This window comes from Populus alba, chromosome 12 (assembly GCF_005239225.2).
Source record: "Populus alba chromosome 12, ASM523922v2, whole genome shotgun sequence".
NCBI classification, from domain to species: Eukaryota; Viridiplantae; Streptophyta; class Magnoliopsida; order Malpighiales; family Salicaceae; genus Populus; species Populus alba.
The window spans coordinates 11,054,161-11,073,338 of record NC_133295.1 but is presented as its reverse complement, the minus strand read 5'-3'; the positions used below and the strand labels follow the sequence as shown (position 1 = coordinate 11,073,338).

The window sequence follows — 19,178 nt, the reverse complement described above, 5'->3', positions numbered from 1 at the left end:
GGCTCGGAGAGTGGCGATGACATTTTTCCTTGCAAAGGATTCTTTTTTATTTTAGGAGCAAATTCAGCATTAACAAACCAGACGACCATGAAGAGAGATGAGAGAGGAGGGGACTTGCAATTTAATAGGAAATGAGGGGCGAGAGTAGAGGACTTGCTCCTAGCGAGGATGCAGAAGGCCTCAGAACCTTGGAAAAGGATCCCAGAACACCGCCCTTTTTTTTTCTTGTTTTGGTTTTAAGGGTATATTGAAACCATATAAATTATCATTAATATAACCCAATAATAGAGTTGAACACTTGCATGCTACAATGGAACCTCAAAGAACATAATACAACGAGGAACAAGGTGATGGGAATCTCGTGCAAGAATGCCCTATAAAATTACAGAAAAAGGAAAAATCTGCCTCTGTTGTGCTCCATGACTTGCCTGATGATACGAGAACCCCGATCTAAAATGGGATTGGTCAGCACTTCTTAAAAAATCTCAACCTCTTGAAACATTTTCCTAAGAAACTCTAACCTCAACACTTCTCCCTTGCCTAAAACTTTAACATTACCAAATTTAAATCAGATTAGCCTTCTTTAAAAACCTGATTGCCCTACAATAGTAGGGCCATATAGATTCCACATAATCTAGGTACTTCTCCGTCAACCACTCTTGCAATTCCTTTGTCTTTTTTCTTGAAAACTCTTTGCGGTCTAAGTTCTGTATGTGTAGCACAGGTTGCAACACATGAACTTGCATGTCGTCTTTGAGCTTCCCCTGTCTGATATAGCCAGAGGCGACAAGGTAGTAGGCAGGTGCATTCTTGATTAATTTAACTATCTGCCTAAAGCTGAAGACATAGAGAGTCCACAAGCCCTGGAATAACTTGATGTAGATGGCAACAATCAGGGGCCCCAAAATCCACAATGGAGTCAATTCTTTTGACACTCCAGCTCCATATATCACATTGATGGCCAGGACCAAAGGGATGCTGAAATTGCAACAACACAAGTTAGAAGCAGCCAAAAAATCTTAAGAAGATAACAAATATTACAAACTAAAAACCCTTGAGATGTTTACATAGCGTGTTCATTTAGAAATCAAGAGTTCGAAGAATTCTTGTATCATTAATAGATTATCATGTAGCAGTGTAGCGAAAACTGTTCAGTCGAAATGTAAAATCAAATACTAGTTTTGCCAGTCCAATAACTCAACAAAATCTCACTGCTTCACTGTACTTGAGTCAACTAAATGGTAAATCCTTTAACCTTTGAGCTATTTTGAGTCATATTTTTCATCAGAACAAGAAGTGATTTAAATTAATTCCCAATAACATAGTGGCAGAAACAACAATACTTACAATGTTAGTATGGGTATCTTTATTGTTGCATCCAGAATCAGGAAGCGACACCAAACCAACTTTACAATCTCACCTCTTTCCTTATTTTGGGTGGTATTTTGAGCTTGTTGCAATTCTTCTCTTGGAGGAGGTCCTTCCAGAATCTCATCTGCATCTTGACTTGGTGTCTGCGTGGGCAACATGCTCAGCCATTTCTTGAATAATTTATTAATAGCAGGAGATCCTGCGATTCTGTCATTTGCTTCAGAAGTATAGGAAACTGGAACAGTGTGCACCTTTGAAGAGCTGATTATGGTCTCCCCATTTTCTTTTGGCACATAAGAAAGTTTAACATAATTTTTGGAAACTTTGGATCCATTCGTTCTGCCTCCTGATTCATCATTTTGTGCACTACCCTTAAATGCTGAAATTCTCAAAAGCTTCACTTTGGGTCCAAGAGCAAAAGCCCCTGCACTGTGAAAACACTGTGGCTCAATCTCAATTTGGTTCAACAAAGAGAAACAGGCTGATCATGAATTCAACTATATAGGCATATCTTACCTTAAAAGAAGACTGCGTTTTACTGAGAAACACATATCTGTTCTTCCAAACATCTGAAGTGTCGTTACATGTGGCTTCAACTTCACCCCTATGCTCCATGATAAAGGCCTTGAAGGAAATGTTGCATAAGAACCCTAGTTGCAGCAGACAAAGCAATATGTTTTATAATTACAGTTTATTGGAGTGCAAAATAAGGGACATTGCAAAACAATGTGAAAATATGATGTTACAGACTTGAACTTCCGTTGAACAAGGAAAGTACAATTGCTGTGATACAAGACTATCAAATTCAATAAATTTTGCATCTCAGAAACATGGAAGGAAAAACAAATAACAAAGTGGAATTGATGAAAAAGACATGAATAAGGATAATTTGATTGCCATGGATTAAGGCTTAGATGACTTGAGAATAACTTGGGGGGAGAAAACAGTAACACTTTTAGGGCATAAGATCTACGCAGAATTACATTTCAAGTACCTGCATCTGATGGGTCACGAATGCCATTTTCTCCACTTCAAGCACCCACTCATTTACTCAACAGCGCCTTATTCAATACAAAGCTAAAGAATAACCAGACAAATATCAGCACAAGCTAAAAAAATCATTTTTATTAATGGAATCATTAGGATGAGGCAACAAATACTCTCATGCTCCATTCAATTTCAAAAAACCAAAGGGGGAAAAAAAAACAAAACGAAAGTTTCTAATTTTTTTTTTCCATTTGCACTGATCTCCAACAGGTTACAGAAAGAATAAGCTGAATTTTGCCATCAAATTAGCTGAAATGACCAGACTTTATTGTTTTATCCAAAAACCCAGTATCCCAATAACTTCAAATTCCTCTCGTTTTTATAATTTCCTTCAATTTTCTGAGCAACCAAACAGATACACAAGCTAAACATAGCTACAATATTCACATAAAAACCAGGCAAATGCAGAAAGCTTCAAAATTTTACGGGAAACCAAACAGACCTCAAATTACAAAGAATCCACAAAGCAGAAAACATAACTAAGCAAACCCAGATGAAAAGGTAGAAAGAATTGAGGCTTAGATTGAATAATTGAAGGTAATAAATGAAGAAAAGATAGAATTTTGATAGTTGGACACAAACCTGTCGACTTGAATTCATGAGAATAGGTCTACAGAAAGACAAGCTTTTTGTGATTATTTGATTAAAAAAAGAGAAACCCTTTTGGTATCTGGATTGAATTCCTGTTTAAACAGAACGGATGGATGGATGGATCATTGGATATAGAGAAAGAAAACAAGAAAGAAAGGTGTCTTCATTTATTTATTTATAGTTTTTATTTATTATTATTAAAACAGCGGTGGTGATAAAACTATAGGGATGTTTAGAAGTGGGATTATAAATGTTTTTTAAAGTATTTTTTATTTAAAAATATATTAAATAATATTTTTTATTATTTTTTAAAAATAATTTTTGATATTATATATTAAAATAATTTAAAAATATTTCAAAATATTGTTAAAACACAAAAATGATTTTTTTTTTCATTTTGTTTTGAATAAAATAATTATGGGAAATTAGGAATAGAATAATACAATAAAATAATAATGATAGAATAACTAGTGGCTGACTGGGCTTTGATGAAAGGGTCGAATCCACCCGAAGTCGGGGGTGTTTGGGTTATGTTTTTGCTAGGCCTAGGCCTCTTTACCTTTACCCATTCTGGCACATTGCGGCTATTTTCGTTTATTAACATGGTTTTTTTAAGAAAATTGGTAAAATAATAATATATGAAAAAAAAAACCAATAAAATAATATAATTTATACATGTCGATAATTAGAAAAGAATAAATATGTGACTTAAAAAAAAAAAGCCAACACAAATTACAACAAAAAATAAATAGATAAATAAATAAAACATTGAGACATAGCTAACTTTCGATTATGGCATTATCATTATCATTGTAAAGATATTAACAAAAAAAATCTGACACTAATAAAGATTATAAACGGTGACCTGAGTGTGTTGTACTTGTCATCCAATGATAATAAAAGGCTCACTTGCTTTTTGCAGCCCATTTTATTTACTGTCACTGGCTTCTTTTTTTTGTATATTTGCATTTTTTTCATTGAAATTTTTATATTAATATTAATGGTTTTGTAATGAGAGTTTCATTGTATTTTTTATGTATTTTTTATTTTTTTTCTCTCTCCTCTCTTTTCATTTGAAATTTTATTTTAATGTCACATGAATAGAAAAAAAAAAACTTTAATTTTGAGTTTTTTAATTGTGATATGTACAAATTATATTATTTTACTAAAAACAAATTAGATTATTTTATTTTATAAATTTAAAAAAATACTAATTTTCAATATATATATATATATATATATATATATATCTTATTATGTGTTCGATTTAATAATGGTTGATATTGGTTATATTGTGTATTAAAGGAATCTTTGACAGCATAACTTGTGAAAATTTTATTTTCATGGCACAAAATAGATCTAAATATTGCCAAATTGTCCATACTTATTATTTCTAAATTCTAAAATGCCTTTATATGTGTGTATGAAAACAATAAAAAAATATTTTAAATAATTTATTTTTAAAAATAAGTTAAAAAGAATATCGGTTCTCTTAATAAGTAAAATAAATAAATTAGTTATTTTTATATATAACTTGGAAATAAAATAGTTGATTTTATGTATTCATGAAACTTATGAAACATAACAGATAATTCAATAAACATAGTGAAAGTTAATTGTTATATTTATGAAACTAACAAAAACTTATGAAACAGAATAGATAATTCGATAAACATAGTGAGAATTAATTGGTTTTATTTATGAAACGAACAAAAATAAATAAATAAATAAAATAATACAAAATGTGCTCTTAAAACTACAAAAAGAAAAGGAAAAGGAATGACTACTTTTTATAATCAACAAACAAATGATTATTTTTACAATTTTCACAAGAAAAAAAGTATAATTTCTATACTTGTATATATACACGCTAGATAAGGATATGATGAATATCCTTGGAAAATGCGCGCTGCGAAATAGAACAGTTGTGGTGCAATTTTGATTATAGATCGTTTTGTTGATACACCGTTTTGTTAAAAAAATAATAATTGTTTTAAATAATTGTTTTTAGTATTTATACATTAATTTAATGAGATAATATCAAAAACAAATTTCAAAAAATAAAAAAATATATATTATTTTAATATATTTTTAAATAAAATTATTAATTTCATTCTGTTACATCAAGAAAAGTTAGTATATTTCATTCTAGTTTAAAAAAACAAACCCCAACATATTTGAGCTCAATTTCTAGCTGGAGCATTTCAGTTATATTTAGCGTACTTTGTTTTAGTTAAATAATGTTTTTTTTTTTTAACATCAATCATATTTTTTAATTTAATTGTTTGAGTATCCTAATATATTTTTATATCCCAGACTAAAATTTTAACAGTAAGGTCCTACAAGACCACTAATAGTAGGATAAAAATATAGAAATTAACTTTTGAACTCATTAATGACATTGTCAATATTTCATTAAAAAAAAATCATTTTATTGTACTTTTTTAAATGATTTTTTAAATTTTATTATTCAATAATAAATTAAATTTCATAATTTATTTTATTTTAAAGTTATTATGGTTTTATAAATTCAATATCTTACCGTCTCGTCTCAATAAATGATAAATGATGTGGGAGAACCAGGATAGCTCCTCTACTTCATTCTTCCTGGTGTTCATATAAAAGGAATATAGAGCACTAGTTACACTGCCCAAAACATATCTAGGGTTCCGCAGCAAACACACTGCGACCAGTCAACAAATTACACTGCTCAGATCAAATACATCTTAAAAATAAGAAAATAAATCAACCACATCCGAGGGCCTCCTGTCTGTCTGTCTTCTTTTTGCTGGACGCACTCCAAACCCTGCTCAATTAATATGCCATGAGCTGATGATGATCCAATATTATTTACAGCAGAATATGACTACCTAAACTAAAATACCTGAAACTGTGAGGGATCAAGCCCAAACTTTTATGGAGGCATTGTTTTTTGACACACCAGAAACGATCTGAGAGTTTCATCCCTAATCATAATTGGCATCTACCCGAACACTACCAGTTTGCCATCCATGAGAGTTTCCCCCGCCATGCCTTGAGCGACCCTGACCTCTCTCCCTGGACCTTGCAGCAGAATTATGGGAACCATCTTTTGAAGATTCAAAATTGTTAGCTTTGTAAATATTTTGTGGCCCTGCTGGCTGGCACTCATAATGTGCATTCTGTACCTGCCTTTCACGGTTTGCAGGTACGTTGTGTTGCTTGTTATCTTTCCCAGAACCACTCCACTCGCCATGAGAATCATGCTCTCCGCCAAAACGGCTGTTTTGGTTTCCATTTTTTTGGAACCCTGAAGACACACGTTGCTCTTGTTGAAAATCTATATTCAAAGAAGAAGGTTTAACTGGGTTACTAGGCTGTCGTCCTTTATGTGAAGGTATCTTCCTTCCATTCTTACCCTCTTGATGCACAGTGCGTGGAACTTCTTCCAAAATGCTTTTTTCAGACAGAGAGTGATCAGGATGAGGCTGGGCCTTAACTGTAGCAATATCCCTGCCAGGTTGAGACAACAGTGGCATGAAAGTTTGGGAAGTGGAATCCTTTTTATTACCCCTGCCAACTTCAGAGCCTGTGTTCTGACCACCATTGGTCCTGCTTCCTCGCTGATTAGTTGCTGAAAATGGCTGAGATTTGGGTTGCCAATGAGATGCTGATCTTTCCCCAACAGACCGATTTTCTTTTGTAGTTGCAGGTAAGTCAGCTTGATGCATATCTGAGCCTGAAGTTTGGACATAAACCTTTTCGGTGTCCCCAGTATTAATTCTCTTCTCATCAGGCTCATTGCTATATCCTGTGCCTTTTTTTCCCCTGTATGATTGCCGCCTACCTCTGGCTGTTGCACCCTGATCTTTTATAGCAAGGGTAGTGACTGGCACATCAATATTTTCAGGAATGTTCCAGCCATCAGGCTCATTCCATTCATCAGAATGACTCAATTGCTCTTTTGCTGAACTTACATCAGGTTTCTGGACTTGATGCTCAATTGATTTTTGAACATTCCTACTTGTAAAAGATGTGGTTGATTCTTCTGATCCCCGTTGGCGCCATGATCCGTGCATTTTTCCAGACTTATTTTGCCTGCCATCCCCATTCTTAGCTTCCAAAGTGGATCCTACCTTTCCCATGCCTGTGGAAGAGGTTTGAGAACTTTCAATGCTTGGAGAACCAGATTCGGGTTTTCCAGCAGTCTCATCTGGTGTAATCTGATTGATTAATGGAGCCACTGACTGGGGACTACTTCCTTGCTGAGCCATTTCTTTGGCTACAGGTTTTGGAATGTATCTTTCAATTTCTGCCCGTTTAGTTCTTGCATTATTCTGCACTTGCTGATCACTCTTCATGGGTGCACTAATGGCATTAGCCACATTCTTCTGAGGGGCTTCATCAGCAGCCTCAATTTTACTTTGTGACCGAACAGGAGCCCAGATAACAGCATCGCTACTTGGGAATTTTTCAGTTGATTTATTAGCTTGTGGATTCCTTGGCATCCTGCGAAAATGTTGCAGTTTCCACTGGTTATTTACTCTTCCATGAGCTTCTTCGTTTGGTGATGACGTGCAATGATCCATGGACTGATTTCCATCTCTAGAATCAGTCTGAGGCTGAAATGAGCTTGGATCCAAAAGAGATTCAGAAACCGACTTGCCACTTTCAGCCGAAGTGTCTAAAGCAGCAACTGATTCTTTTGATAGAGTTGGTGTTACAACTGCCAATGTTGATGCATCATCCATTTTGTGCTTGTTCTTTCCATTCCTGTTCTTCCTTCTATGATTTACTGAAGACTCAGCCATGGCAGTTGGGTTGATGGGTAAAGTTGATTCTGAGTTTGAGGTAAGCTTGTTCACACCCTCAAGAGAAACAGGAGCATTAGCTGCTATATCAGTAACATTTTTTGGTGCTTCAGTTGTAGAAGACGATAACTTATCATTGGAAGTCTTTCCCAAGGGACCATTCTGCTTCTGTCTGTAGCTCACGCGCTTCTGCTTAGAAGCTCTACTGTCATGAATATGTGGGGCATTATCAGGGTGATCAGCATGACTATCATACTGTAGCAGTGGTTCAAATTGGTCATGTATCACAATGGACTCCTTATGGGTCACATTTGGCTTCTCTGGCAGCACCTCACTTAAACTTTCTGCTGCTTTTGTCCACTTATTCAACTCTCTTGCAAGTGCCTTGGCCTTTTGCTCTCTTTCCCATTCCTCCTCTTCCTTCTCTCGCTGTTTAATCTGTTGAATAGCTAGCTCTTCCATCTTAGCAGGCTGATTAAAAACTATAGCAAGTAAAGATGCTGATAGATAACAATGGAATTATAAAAATAAAAGACGAATATATTACTTGTGTCAGGCTATCACTGGGATCAGGGTGAGGTGGCACAGATACTCCATCATCCTTCCCTTGATGACATAACCCAGACTTTTCAGTTGCCTCTGCAAAACTATGGTCTTGCCTATAAACATTAGAACTTTCAAAATGAGAGGACAATACACACTGCAAGTCTACACCTTGGGATCTTCTCTGCCACCTATCAGGCTCTTGGGTGATAAATCTCCCTTTTCCATGATGATCAGATCTTCCATGCATACCTTGAGTTGATCTCCTGTGAATTTGAATATTAGTGCTGTCCAAAATTGGAATAACAGATCCATTGTCAATGAAAGCCTGCAGGGAAAAAAGAACACACCTGGAGCTTGGTGTTTCATTAGCATCTTGTACCTCAAGGCTCTTATCTGCAGCAGAAATGCGGTCTTCATGGAAACCAGTGTCAATAATGACACTGACATGAGTTCTTTGAGATACATAACTAGTACCAGCTTCATTTGCAGAATGATTAGACTTGGCATTACGAACTTGTAACCTATTCTTCTGCTCCTCTCTACTGGAAACAAATTTAACTTCTTGCCTTCCATCAGAGGCCCGGGCCTTTGTATTTAAACCTATTTTCCTAATCAGACTGGGATCTTTCGGGGCTGCTGGAACTTCTGGAAAAGCAGATGCTGCATGTTCTGAATGTTCCAATTCCTTAACTGAACTACCAGCAGCAGCCTTCCAATTTCCCACATGTTCAAGAGGTTTCACTTTAGCACCTCCTTGGTTATCAGTGGCCTCAAAAGAAAATTCTTCTCCATATCTTCTTGTATCTCTCTCTCCATTTTTCTTGTCATCTGCTCTCCAGTCATTCTCCCACGATGACTTTCTTTGATGGTCTGCCTTCCCAGGATATGAGGTGTTGGTTGTCATCATGGCATCCCACTTGTGTTCTTCATCTTTTCCCTCTGAACCATCATGCTGCTTAAGGACTTTGTATGGTCCTCGGGTATCATGTTGATGACCAGACTCAAGTTGTTCAGAAATCATTGTGTGACCACTAGGGCCATATCCACCTGGTCTTCCATGGGAATTTCCAGGATCAGGAGCATTTTGACCGGAATATCTGTTATAGGGAGCAGGACCCACTGCCATTCCCATAAACTTAATATCTCGATCATTGGAATTGCAGTAGCCCACAGGAGGACCATAGTAGTTCTCATAAGGGACTGGTCCAGGATAAAAGCCATGCCCAAATGGCATGCCCGGGCGAATAAAGGCATCATGCATATGGGGTCTGAACACATCTCCATTCTTTGGATGTGGTCCTCTAGGTCCAGATCCTGGTGGAGGACCTTGCTGTGGGTTGGCAAGAGCAGCAGGTGGAATCTGCGGACGATAATAAGGAAATGGCTCTATTGGAAAGCCACCAGGAGCAATCGGGGGTGCAAAAGGCGGGCCTCCTGGAGGCCCTCTGTACCATACACCACCAGGATGATTATTTACAGGAGGGCCGCGCCAAGAATCATAATTTTGATGACGGATATTAGAATTAGGATACAAATGGGGATCAAGGTGCCACTTCTCCATGTTAGGCCTCGACCCATCTTCACCATACATGGGATTCTCTCTCCTCCAAGAACTTGCAGATTCAATTTTTGCATTTGTCTTTATAGAAGCATCACCTGGAAATTAGAACAGAAAAAAAAATAACATGACTATTGTTTATATTTAGTCAGGCAGTGGCTGTTGTCACATGTAAGGCATGCACTCAAGCGCGCCAGGTTACATCATAAAAGAGGCAGAAGCATTCATATAAAAAATAAAAGTCCAGTGCCAAAAATACAAACCTGCAGAATTTCCAGTACTCTCCTTCCCTGGAGCTACTACACTTGATGATGAACCAGGACGACTGTAAGAACCATGGTCTGCAATTAAATAGTTAATATATATGACTGATCATGAATGGGAAACATGCAATTAGAATAGATTAATACATCCATATGAATAAATCTTATGTGTAACATTATTTGAGAATGAGATTGGATGTCAGGATTTTTTTCAAAAGTTAATGACTCGGCATACATAAACTGATGCCAGGGAAAAAGAAAACCAGCCAATTCATTAAAATCTTCCCCGCACCCTCAATAGAAAAGACAATTTACACAACCTTTTCAAAATCAAAACAAGTAGATATCAATGTATATGACTTGGTTACACCTACAAAGACAATTGAACTATATGTGATTGAAAGACTACAAAAATGACAGCAAGTTTTCTTGGCTCTTTAAGAAGCACTGAATTCTAAAAACACCCAAACAATCATATAATGAGCCCAAATTCATATCCCAGGTTGATAGTATTAGAGGTCAAGGCAATGTAAGTATGAACCTTGGGACTCCAAGTTTTTTCCAGAGATTTCTTTTTCTGAACCCAGTGTTGGAAAGTCGCCAGAAGTCAAAGAAAACCCATCATTCTTAGAGGATGTCACACCCTGCACGTATTTAAATCAGGTAGTATAAAATTAATAAAAGAAAAATGCACAAGCAAACCCAAGAAACAAAATAAAACCAATTTGGTCTTGGCATGGGTTGTTGGGAATGATCAAGCACATAGGATGTGAGTTACTAACAACCTTATGCCAATACATGGACCAAATAGCCCAAACCGATTTTTTATCAGTAAACCAAATCTAGCCTCCTAGGACAGCCTTTCTCATTGTATTGCAACTACCTACTCTTTCTTCAAGGTATCATAATAAGAACCACAATCCGTGCTGTAAATGACTAAGACTTTCCTTGTAGAATAAAATCAAATCATATGCATATGTATGACACATGTCAAATGTTATAGGTGGCATATTCAATATTGCCACAAATATGGTTCATTCCCCAACTCTTCAAAGTTTTTGCCCTTGAACTCTACATTTACAATGTGGTAACGCCCGCCACTCAGCAGTTTATATAGCAAAAACACTTTATATCCTCCATCAAATGAGTGTTAATAAACAGATTAGTTGAAGGCTTTTATTATTGAAAAAGCGGTCAATGAGTAAGAAAAAGTTTTTATAGTGACGAGCTGCCCATTACAAACGTGTGTGGGAAAAAAGGGTAACTATGGAACACAGACAGATGTATTTATATCAGATAATAATGACAATTTGAAAATATGTAGCTCCCCAAGGGGTAGGGAAGCCATAACCTAGTATGGATAACTTTAACAGATCAATATGGTTTTCTAATGTCGAGACATGGGGATTCCTAGCAACAACCATTATGATCCAAGCATGTTGATGCCCGTCTGAGAATTTTGAGTTCATCAATTTGAATTGTAATTTAAGAGATAACGAGGAAGGAACTCCATGCATTCACAATGCAAGGAGAAGGCCGTCAAATGGATTGAAAAAGCAGCTAATAAGAGGTTTCAGGGGCTAGGGCTACTGGTTGCAATTAAAAGCAACAATTAACTTAACATGCATTTAATTACAAACATTTTAATGAATACAATCCTCCATATGACTTAGAAGGTCCTATTATAATCACTGCCAGTGAACTGTTGTAGGGTTTACCAACAGAAGCACTCTACAATTTTCATTAATCTCTCATGGCTACCATTTTAGATATTACTAGCTATATAATCAACTAATTAAACAACCTGTTGCCTACTCAAACAAACACCACTTAAGCAGCAAAGCAGCAAGTGCCTCAAGCAATTCAGAAACCTATTTGCCTATCACTATCTTGGTTTCTGCAATTGTTTGAAACAGCAGGTTAGGGGAAAAGAGCCCTCCAATACAAAGATCTGCAATAAAAAGGAAGGGGTGCCAAAAATGAAATGCACATACTTCACCAGCCAACATTAATACATGCCATATGTTCATAATAATTGGTATGAGATGATTTAATCAGTGATCTTTAAGAAAACTATACCAACTTTTCTGCTGTTTCAGTTGTACACCATGCCACTGGATTATCAGACAACGGTTCAGCAAACCGAGATAACTGTGAGCTACCAGGTCTTGTTTCTGCACTGCGAGGACGCAGCAGCACAGGTGATGTTTGATTTGATGTCAATGCTCCTGATGCCGAAGATGGCCTAGAATTTGAACCCCATGCATTAGTGATGGGTTCATGGGTTCTATCACTGCTTGCAGTTGATGGTCGAGTGCCACTTCCACCAGATGAAGGGCGGCCACTGAGATGGCTTGGAGAACCACTACCACCATCAGTGTTTGGAGAAAGTGTTGAAGAGCCCCAGGCGTTAGGTGTGGAAGAAGATGATCTGGTGCCCCAGCTATGAGTACCCCTGTCAAGGTTAGGAAGAAATTGCAGATCAAGTCTAGCCAAGTTCATAATGAAGAAATAAAGTAATGGCATCAAGGCATTTCATGAAGAATAAGAATAATAGCAAGAAAACCAGAGAAGGGCATCAAAAAACCAGAAAGGTAGATGAATTACTCACTTGGGCACAATTTCAACATTTGGGTCCAGACCATGATTTTCTAACCTTGAAACATCAGAGAGAAAACATGAAGTTTGATTGGGAGTGAACCAAGGGCCTCATCATATAAAACACACGTTATTGAGAAGAAACCTAAATACCTTTGGCTGGGTAGGTTTATTGGTTTTGGAACTGCAACTTTTCCCAAAACTTTCATGCCACCTTTTCTTGCAGAAGCCCATCTGCAAACGATCATTTTTAGATAAAAATTCTTAAGAAAATTGTTGGTTATATCCAATAATTTCAAGTTCAAAACCATTCAAACATAAAAGTTGAAACCTTTCCATAATGCAAAAACATAAAACAAAAATACAGACGCCCACACTGCCGCATCCAAACCACAACACTCTTAAATGTGAGCATGTCAAAGGCAATACAAAAACTGCATGGAATCTATGAAGTATGACATGCCTAGCAATCCTGATAAAATGGTGATGCCACTCTAAGCCAATATTGCACAAGTGTGCAGGGTAATATCAATACCATGTGAAGAAAATGGCTGCCCTCCCAATGGCCATGCAAAACCAAACACATGCTAAAAGATAATAGGTTATTTCAAAAGGCATGAAACTGCATATAAACCCCATACCTGCGCTCTGCGGTCAACATACTTGATGTCATAATTCAGAAATCTTAGCAAGGTCATCCAAAAGACTTTGACACGATCTAGGAAGATAAAGAAACAAGATAAAACTACATCAATATGACGTATCACAATAAAGAACATGGCAAAAGGATAGTAAATATTTCATGTGCAATAAATAATGATCTACATAATTTTTCATCTCTAATAAGAGGAAAAGAAAAAAGGGAAGCATGCACTAGAAGAATTAATGTCACATTTTCTTCCTAACACATTCTAGAATTCTAAAAACTAGCTCAATCCCAATTCTTTCCTAACAACAAACAGCATCATTTCTAACTCACTTCATATAAACACAAAATTTACATTTCTCAGCATTCCAACCCAAAAATTAACCCCTGTCCACATTCACCATAGAAAATGGTATTGGCATTTTATACCAGAATATAAATATACTACACACAGCATGCAAAATCCCCTTCTCCATTTAATGTTTCCGGTCCTCGCTCATGGAATCCAAACTCGAGGTAAGACAGATGTTATCTTTGCTCCCTCTTGATATCCAGAATATAATTTCCATGCTAAATTTTCTCTTTGATTTCCATTTAATCTTCCGGTACTCACTGCTCTTTTAACAGTAACTAGTGCCTAGATTTCCACTAAAGCCACCAAACACTTCTACCCTCAATCATTCACAATTGTAATCAAATAAAATCATAAAATGCGCACACAAAACTGCACCAATGTATAGAATCCCATTCCATTTGAAACCAAACCCAACACTTAGATCACTCAAGCTGAATCAACTGTGCATCAAAAACTTGCAGTTCACCACTAATTATAAAAATTTTCAAGCTATTGGACGAAAAGAACTCATGCAACCGAACTCATATTGTTTAGTGAAGAGCTGACTTGGAAGAGTTGAGAGTTGTATAGACAAAAATAACTCATCCCACGTTTCCTTTATAGCACTTCTTATCCTCTCAACATCATTCCCAACTTGCTCAGTTCATGAACAACACGGAGGAATCTAGATTTCTCGACACACGAAGTCTCGTAAAATCATGCCCTATATTATTATTCACTCCAAAACCAACATGCGAAAGGTGGGTTCCTCTCTTATCACCAACCTATAATCCCACTCTACAGTATCCATACATAGGAAAACTAATAAAGCTCTTTCAATAACTGTTATCAAATAAACCAAAAAATATATATACTAAAATAAAAAAAATGTTAGAGCATGGAAAATTAGAAGATAAAACCTAGGAAACTCACTCGAATAAACATAGAATCCAATCAATAGAAATTATACATAAGAAGGAAATTGAAATCACAATGTAAAACACGCTGGCTAGGTACAAATTCGACAGATAAAATAAGATAAAAACCACTCTATTTTTTCCGGCAGTTTCTCGGCAAGCAAACAGAGAATAAATTAAGAACGATCAATTAACTAGAGAGCTACTTGCCTGAGATTTGATTTCTTTCGTTTTATTATTAGTTTTTTTTTTCGAAACCCTAGAGGAGAGAAAAGGCGGGGGAGAGAGAAAGAAAGAGAGAGATTTACGTAACGGGTTTCGTAAGGGATTGGGAAGAGACAGAGATCCGTGCAGGGTGAAAGCAACGATTGAGGAGAGTGAGAATCGTTTTCTATTTTTTTTTTATTTAATTATAGTAATTTTTTAGATCCACGAGTGAGAAGAAAGAGAAAGACGAAGAATTTAATTGTTATTTTTTAAAATATTTTTTATGTTAAAATATATTAAAATAATATTTTTTATTTAAAAAAATTATTTTTAAAATTAACATATTAAAATATTTAAAATATATAAAAAAATAAATTTTAATTTTTAAAAAAAATTGATCTTTTTTTTTTTTACAGTGGCCTTGATATTTGACATGAATTTTTTTTTTTCAAACTCAGAAAATAAAAAAATATCTACAAGTTAACTCTTACACAAAAATAATAATACTAATAATAAATAAAACAATTAAAGCAGAAGGGGGTTGGGTAAGTAAATAAATTGAAAAAATATATATTAAAAAAATAAAAACTTTAAGGAATGGCAAAAACGTTGTTACTGTGCACGTTGCGCCGTCAACAATAACAGTATTTTTACTATGTTACCCTTCAAAGGAAAAACCTTATAGCTAATGGTTATGGGTAAAATTATTTTGCAATATGACCATTTTGATATTTTAAAATTGACCAATGACAAGATTGGTTTTATACTTTCTACTTGCACAATAAAAGAACAACAAAGCTCTTAAAAGCAAGAAATTATAACACTACGATAAAAAGTTATTTTTGTCTTTTTATATAAAAATACACGGTAAAATAACATATTTATTTTATAATAAAAAAACCTTTGACTATAATGAGAGGAGTTTTCATTTTTTTTTTTTTGATAAGCATAGTAGAAAACCTAGTTGCCCTTGAAATTCAAAATCTTATACCATGGATCAAAGGATAATTTTTTTTTCATTGCGCTTTTGGTTTTTTTTTGTTATTATTGGGTTAGGTTAGGGTCAATTTGGTATTTTAATAAATAAAAAGTATTAAAAAAACATATACTGACACATGTTGAGCATGCGTTGGTGCATTAGCCGCTTCGTTGTCATTGGATGACACATGCGATTGATTCCAGCAGTTGAAAAAGTCATTTTGAGGTTGTGTCGAATTTGTCTTGGCGTTTCCTCCATGATCCCGCAACACATGCACCAAATAGGCCTCCAGTTTAGCGCCAATAACCATTTTCACTTTCTTTTCTCTCTCTTCCTCGATGTTTGCACTATGCCCTCTAATTTTTCAAATCAACCCCTCAACTTCTCTTTCTTTTCAATTTAGTCAATGTTTTTTTGGTTATTATTTGTTTTATTTAAAATAATTTATAAAATTAAAAATTTATTTCGATTACATCCTCGTTCAATTTTTTTCTTTGTCAAATTTGATTCTTATTCATTTAATTGTTATTTATGTAATTTAATATCATTTTTAGAATTGATATTTTTTTTGTGATTCACCCTCCATCATTTTTTTTCTTATTAAATTTTATCTTTATTCTTTGGATTGTTGTTTTTTTGGCTTTGCCAAAAATTTCATATTGGTATTTTTTTAACCCATTTCATCCTTCAACATTAAATTAATTTGGATTTGAGCTTCTTTGTTAAGCCATATCTAGGATTTCGTGAGTTGCAAGTTTGAGAAATTAACTCAACTTTAGAATGTGTTGCTCGAGAATGCCTTGGGGTTTTTTTTAATCATTTTTAAGCTAATATTATTTTTTAATTTCACCCTTCAACATTTATTTAATTAGAGATTAAGCTCTATTTTTTATTTTTTTTTCTATGTCCTTTATTTTATCATTTGTTTTTTTTATTTAATTAGGTTATCTCATGTCATTTTAATTGTTGTTCTTTGTTAAATTAATTGTTTTTAAATGAATTTTATTCTTAAATTAAATATAATTGATAGATTGAACATAGGCGAATGCCTACTTCATTGTGTGTTTGTTTGATTTGCTTTTCTGGGGTGTTGCTTTAGCAACCCATGAGGCTTCTTTCAATATCATCATATAACCTTTTGTAGTGAGGTTTGAACTGTTTGAGCAAAATCTTTTGGTGATGGGTGATGTCCATGGTGGGATGACGGTGAGTCTTTAACGATATTTTCTTTCTTTTCTTTCTAAATATTATATTGGTGGCTTATTTTTTTTAGTTATTTGTTGTCAAATGTTTCTTTTGTGGTTTGTCTATTATCATTGCCTATAATTTAAATCATGTCATTAAATTACTCAATCTTATTGGATCTAATTAAGTTAATGACCATAGTATCGGGTTTTTCTTACTTCTTCAAAAACACTATCATCACCTAAGCATCCCTTTTTAATGTTAAAAAAATTGGATTATGTAGTGGTGTAACACGAATCACCGATCTAGAAAAAAACTAAAGGGGATGGGAAAATCACTATACACATAGACTCAAATTACTACTTATTGTGACAATGTAATTATCATTTTACCCTTCTTAAAAAATCAATGGCCCTAGTGTTGGGAACTTGGGGGTATTTTTTTCTTTTCACATTGCATATTGATCATTATAAGATTGATAAAGGGTTGATTAATGTTTTTTCTTTTTTAAAAGCACAATAAAATTACTAATTTACCTTTAAAAACAAAAAAAAAATTAATTCTAGCATCTAAGAGTTTTTTTTGGTATTTTTCACCTTTTTAAACATAGTAAAATAACTCAATTTCCTTTACGATCAAAAATTTTAGAATTTGCATCCAGGTGCATTTTAGTCTTTTCAACCTACTTTTTTGTTATTATCAAGTTAGTCAAAAGTTATTTTGTCTTTTAACAAATATAAAATATTATTAAAATTGAGAAAGTGGTTAACGTATGTGTGTGGCAGACGCCCACAATCTTCTGGTGGTGTGTGTAGTGACTCAAAATAGTTAAAAATGCCCTTCCACTATTTCATTAGAATCGTTTGGGTGTCATCTTTCTAGTGGGACGACGTGTGGTGGTGGTGGTTAGACATATTATCATAGGTAAGGCTTTCCCCCCCCCCCCCACTTTTCTCCCTCATTCCCTCAAAAGTGTTCAAAATTTTAGAGTTGTCATCTTAGTTATTGATATTTTAACTTCGGTTTTTGTTCTTTTGATTTTTAATTTTTGTTTTTTATCCTTTTTGTAAAAGTTTTATTTGATTTCAATTTCATCTTTTAATCCCACTTTGTCATATATTACTTGTGTTGTTACTCATTTTTTAGTCCCGCGTGCTGGAGATGGTGTATACCTTTTTTGAACCGAATGCAGGAGTTTAGCTCATGGTTGTAGGAAGATTGACAAAAGCAGAGAATAAAAATGTGTTTTTCAAACCCTGTTTCAACTGTTTTCTGCTCTCCTTATCCTCCCCATTTGTTGCTAAAATCATCAGGATTCTTTGTAACACCCCGTAATTAATACATTCATAAAAGAACTTTGAGCCTTAACTTAAAAAAAAAAAATAGGTATTTTTTTTCTTCCATTGAACTTATTTGAGATTTGCTAAAATTCCTGTTGAAATCTCGATAGAGTTTTCCTTATACATGAAGATCTCAAGTTATTGACAATCATCCTGCACAGTTATACTTATTTCTCAATCATATCATAATCATGTAGAACCTCAACAACACATCATTCATTGTGCATGCATAACATTTCGCATGTTCATTTCTTTCTCATTAACGCACATAATTCATAATAATTGGAAGTAAACAAATATTAAGATTCCAAATACAAAATAATATACTTTTATGTCCCGACACTTAATGTAAAAGGAGTATTATTACATATTAAGTCATTTAGTTCCTTAAAGACAAAATACATCAATGTTCATCTTTTTATTTAATCATACAAAAAGAGCTAGACCTAAAACATTACTCCTAGCATGAATCTGAAGGACCTGTAATTTCATAATATATAGATTAAATATAGTAAGAATAAAATATAGCATAGAAGGAAAATCACACAATACATGCATAGGTAATTAAACATATATTCAATGATGTATAATCATAGTTCTTTGAGACTCTCATTTAACCTTCTATTATTACGTCTCTATTCATCATTCCTGGAATCATTCAACATTTTCATTTTGTGTCTTGTTTTATGTTACGTGTGCATCTAATTCGTTATAATATCTACCATGTGATTTCTCTTTCTCTTACTCTCTATTTCTTTATATCAATTTCAATCCCAACATTTATTATACCCATTATGGATTTTCCA

The 19,178-nt window shown here is 34.4% G+C and overlaps 2 protein-coding genes across 8 annotated transcripts; both read right to left on the bottom strand.

The window, feature by feature from the left end:
* Window positions 1-245: 245 nt before the first annotated feature.
* On the bottom strand, window positions 246-3,167 carry LOC118044779 (uncharacterized). 4 transcript variants are annotated; one of them, XM_035053262.2, is made up of 6 exons: window positions 3,001-3,161; window positions 2,366-2,448; window positions 1,888-2,021; window positions 1,623-1,800; window positions 1,348-1,514; window positions 246-978 (listed from the first exon to the last, which is right to left on the bottom strand). In XM_035053262.2, the coding sequence occupies exons 2-6, from the start codon at window positions 2,390-2,392 to the stop codon at window positions 564-566; spliced, it is 921 nt and encodes a 306-aa protein (XP_034909153.1). In that variant the 5' UTR covers window positions 2,393-2,448; window positions 3,001-3,161; the 3' UTR covers window positions 246-563. The 4 variants fall into 4 exon arrangements, with proteins under 4 accessions (XP_034909153.1, XP_034909150.1, XP_034909152.1 ...); XM_035053259.2 differs by having other exon boundaries at window positions 1,348-1,800; window positions 3,001-3,159; XM_035053261.2 differs by lacking the exon at window positions 2,366-2,448 and having other exon boundaries at window positions 1,348-1,811; window positions 3,001-3,167.
* Window positions 3,168-5,580: 2,413 nt separating this feature from the next.
* Window positions 5,581-15,063, bottom strand: LOC118044780 (protein MODIFIER OF SNC1 1). 4 transcript variants are annotated; one of them, XR_004686851.2, is made up of 11 exons: window positions 14,872-15,063; window positions 13,406-13,482; window positions 12,918-12,998; window positions 12,778-12,822; window positions 12,246-12,621; window positions 10,708-10,810; window positions 10,167-10,244; window positions 8,693-10,001; window positions 8,347-8,608; window positions 5,894-8,270; window positions 5,581-5,815 (listed from the first exon to the last, which is right to left on the bottom strand). XR_004686851.2 is itself a non-coding variant. In XM_035053263.2 (10 exons), the coding sequence occupies exons 2-10, from the start codon at window positions 13,435-13,437 to the stop codon at window positions 5,976-5,978; spliced, it is 4,581 nt and encodes a 1,526-aa protein (XP_034909154.1). In that variant the 5' UTR covers window positions 13,438-13,482; window positions 14,872-15,063; the 3' UTR covers window positions 5,581-5,975. The 4 variants fall into 4 exon arrangements, 1 of the variants encoding a protein (XP_034909154.1); XR_012167542.1 differs by having other exon boundaries at window positions 14,975-14,995; XR_012167541.1 differs by having other exon boundaries at window positions 14,970-14,989.
* Window positions 15,064-19,178: the final 4,115 nt, after the last annotated feature.

Coding starts and splice junctions, on each gene's coding strand:
- LOC118044779 (XM_035053259.2), bottom strand. CDS start 2,392: ATGGCATTCGTGACCCATCAGATGCAG. Junction 1,801..1,887: donor AAACGCAGTCTTCTTTTAAG/GTAAGATATGCC, acceptor GTGTTTTCACAG/TGCAGGGGCTTTTGCTCTTG. Junction 979..1,347: donor AAGATACCCATACTAACATT/GTAAGTATTGTT, acceptor TTGCAATTTCAG/CATCCCTTTGGTCCTGGCCA.
- LOC118044780 (XM_035053263.2), bottom strand. CDS start 13,437: ATGACATCAAGTATGTTGACCGCAGAGCGCAG. Junction 10,811..12,245: donor CTGAAACAGCAGAAAAGTTG/GTATAGTTTTCT, acceptor AAATACGTGCAG/GGTGTGACATCCTCTAAGAA. Junction 8,609..8,692: donor AATGAAACACCAAGCTCCAG/GTGTGTTCTTTT, acceptor TCAAATTCACAG/GAGATCAACTCAAGGTATGC.